This window comes from Laetiporus sulphureus, assembly GCF_001632365.1.
Source record: "Laetiporus sulphureus 93-53 unplaced genomic scaffold LAESUscaffold_232, whole genome shotgun sequence".
NCBI lineage: Eukaryota > Fungi > Basidiomycota > Agaricomycetes > Polyporales > Laetiporaceae > Laetiporus > Laetiporus sulphureus.
Window position 1 is genome coordinate 1 of NW_024468741.1, and position 2,409 is coordinate 2,409.

The window sequence follows — 2,409 nt, forward strand, 5'->3', positions numbered from 1 at the left end:
GGCGAAGGAATCGCCAGCTTACGACGAGAAGGCCCGGCGGTGCCCTTCTCTTGCTTGATGGTAACAACCTTAGGTGCACCTTCAGTGTCAGACTCAACATCAGGCTCAGGCATGTCAGGTAAGGTATGGGCTGGACCTGGAGGGAGGTCAGTTTGCCAGGAACGAAATGAGACCGCGGAAGACTCACGGAGGTGTGGGGCCGGAGCAAGTGCAGCCTCATACTCATCGATCAGCGTATCCAGAGGAAGCTCGAGCTCGGCAGCGTAATCGCTACCAGCAGTGTTCGCATTATGCATCTGCTCATCGTAGTCAACCTGGTGACTGGATGCCTTCACAATCAACTTGGCATCCGGCATCTTGGGCAGTGGCCATTTCCTCAGATGGTACAGCTTCTTTAGCGAAAGCCATCCGTCGGCATCGTCAACGTCAGGGACAGTATTGTGCATCCACCACTTGCAGGCCTTGTGGTCATGGTGACATTTGTGGCATTTAGGATGGAACTCACTTAGCATGCAAGTACGAGACACCTTGTTGAAAAGAAGGCAATAGCGACACTAGAAAGGGAGAGTTAGCGATAGGCAATGAAGAAGTCGCATGATGACTTACCAAGCACATGATGGAGAGCTTTTGCCACAACGGGAGGTACATCAGTGGAAGGGAGCGATCGCGAAAGGTGCGGACAGGCATGCGCACATATTGATCCTCAAAGGCGGCGGTCATGCCGGATGGCTTTGCAGGTTTGCGACCACGTCCCTTGCCTTTCTTCGGATGAGCTGGAGACAAGTTAGGCATTGTGCCACCCATGTACTCAACCTCATCGCTATCGCTGTCATCCTCATCGTTACTGGAAAGCTTGATGGTCTCGGAGACTGGTGCAGAGGGAGGTTTGGCAACCATGATAGCAAGCAGAATGTCGACCTCCATGGCCGCAGTATCGGAGTCAGAAGGAGGGTCGATAGTGACCGGGTTTGCCGCATGAGCCTGGAACTTGAACTTCAGGACAGGGACACCTTGAGCAGCAGGAGCCACGGCAGGTGCGGCTACTACAGAAGCAGATGTTGGAACAGCAGTGGGAAGGGAGTCATCGGCACCGGTAGAAGCGGTCAGAGAATCAGAGGCCATGACCTCCCCAGTATCAGAAGGCATACAAGCAGAAGCCTCAGTCATCAGAGGGGGGCTCAGTTCCTAGAAAGAGTTGAAGGGTCACGTTAGATGGCAGAGGCAGGACCACAGTCCAATGCATGCACCTTGGTCACCGAGAAGGCAGCAGCCTGCTTGGACGAGATCAACTCCTCACACCATGATAGCCACGACGGTTGGACAAAGGAGTCAAGATGCACTTGGGCCTTTTGGCAAAACTGGGTGTAGCGTGTTTGTGACACCGGGTCCGAGAATGCACGAAGATCATGCTAGAGAAGGGAGAGAGTTAGCCAGCTGTGAGAATGACAGAGTGTTCACTTCACAAGGCAGAAAGGAACTCGCGTATGAGGGATTCGAAGTCTACTGCTGAATCGAGAGGCTCTGCCTTGCGCAATGCCTCCCAAGCAGAGTAAACAATGCCCATGACGGCATTCTTCAGGTCCGCCGCCTAGGTGTCAAGGAAAGAAGTTAACGCTGTGAAAAACCGAAGACTTGGAAGACAGATACCTTGTGTGGAGAAGCGACTGGAGTCGCAGGATGTTGAAAGGATGACGGAGTAGCAGGGTTGCCCATTGAGGAGCTAAGAGATCGAGGTAGAGAGAGAGGTGAGTTAGGCACCATTGCGAAAAATTTTGAACTGGCCAAGCTTGGACACGCGAACGTGTCATTAAAACCTCACGGTATTGTCCTCTATCACATGGTAGAGCCAGTCAGCTTTCTCAGGAAGCTGGTTAGAGTGACTCAGATGGGACTTCTATTGCGGAACTGAAATGTGAGCCAACCCCAATTGAAGCCACACAAAACAATGGATTCACGGCACAGCACCAGAGACGAATGCAGTGGACTATTGTATACGAGAATGCGGAGTACACAAAAGACAAATCGAGGTGGTTCTAGACTACGTGGCTTTCCCATTCGCAGCCAGAAATGTTTTCAAGAACTGGAGATGCTCGCTAATGCGAGTCACCTCCACTACCAGTCGCACGTGCTCCTGCATATAGATCTTGACTAGCAGAGCACTGGGAACGTCCAGTCTGCGAACCTCACTAAGAATCTGCTTGGTATCGACAAGTGATTTGATGCCTGTGATCGCAAAAGGAGTGGAGTCAGGATGGCAGCATTTCCAATCAAGAAAAAGAAGGCATACTGGAGGGAGGTTGGACAAATGAGCACTTGAGGTGTGACACTTGGCAGCAAACACAAGCCTGCCCACCATGCTCAGAAGGCATAATTATGCAGTCACCATCCATCAAGCACTTAGAGCACTGG

General features: G+C 51.8%; 1 protein-coding gene across 1 annotated transcript; it reads right to left on the reverse strand.

Moving 5' to 3' along the window:
• Nucleotides 1-22: 22 nt before the first annotated feature.
• LAESUDRAFT_765475 (uncharacterized protein) lies at nt 23-1,713 on the reverse strand (the record flags this gene model as incomplete). The annotated part of the gene is made up of 7 exons (XM_040913689.1): nt 23-136; nt 188-461; nt 528-554; nt 607-1,185; nt 1,248-1,409; nt 1,505-1,588; nt 1,648-1,713. Coding segments are annotated over 7 exons (1,306 nt in total), but the record flags the coding sequence as incomplete, so codon positions are not given.
• Between the last annotated feature and the right edge of the window lie 696 nt (nt 1,714-2,409).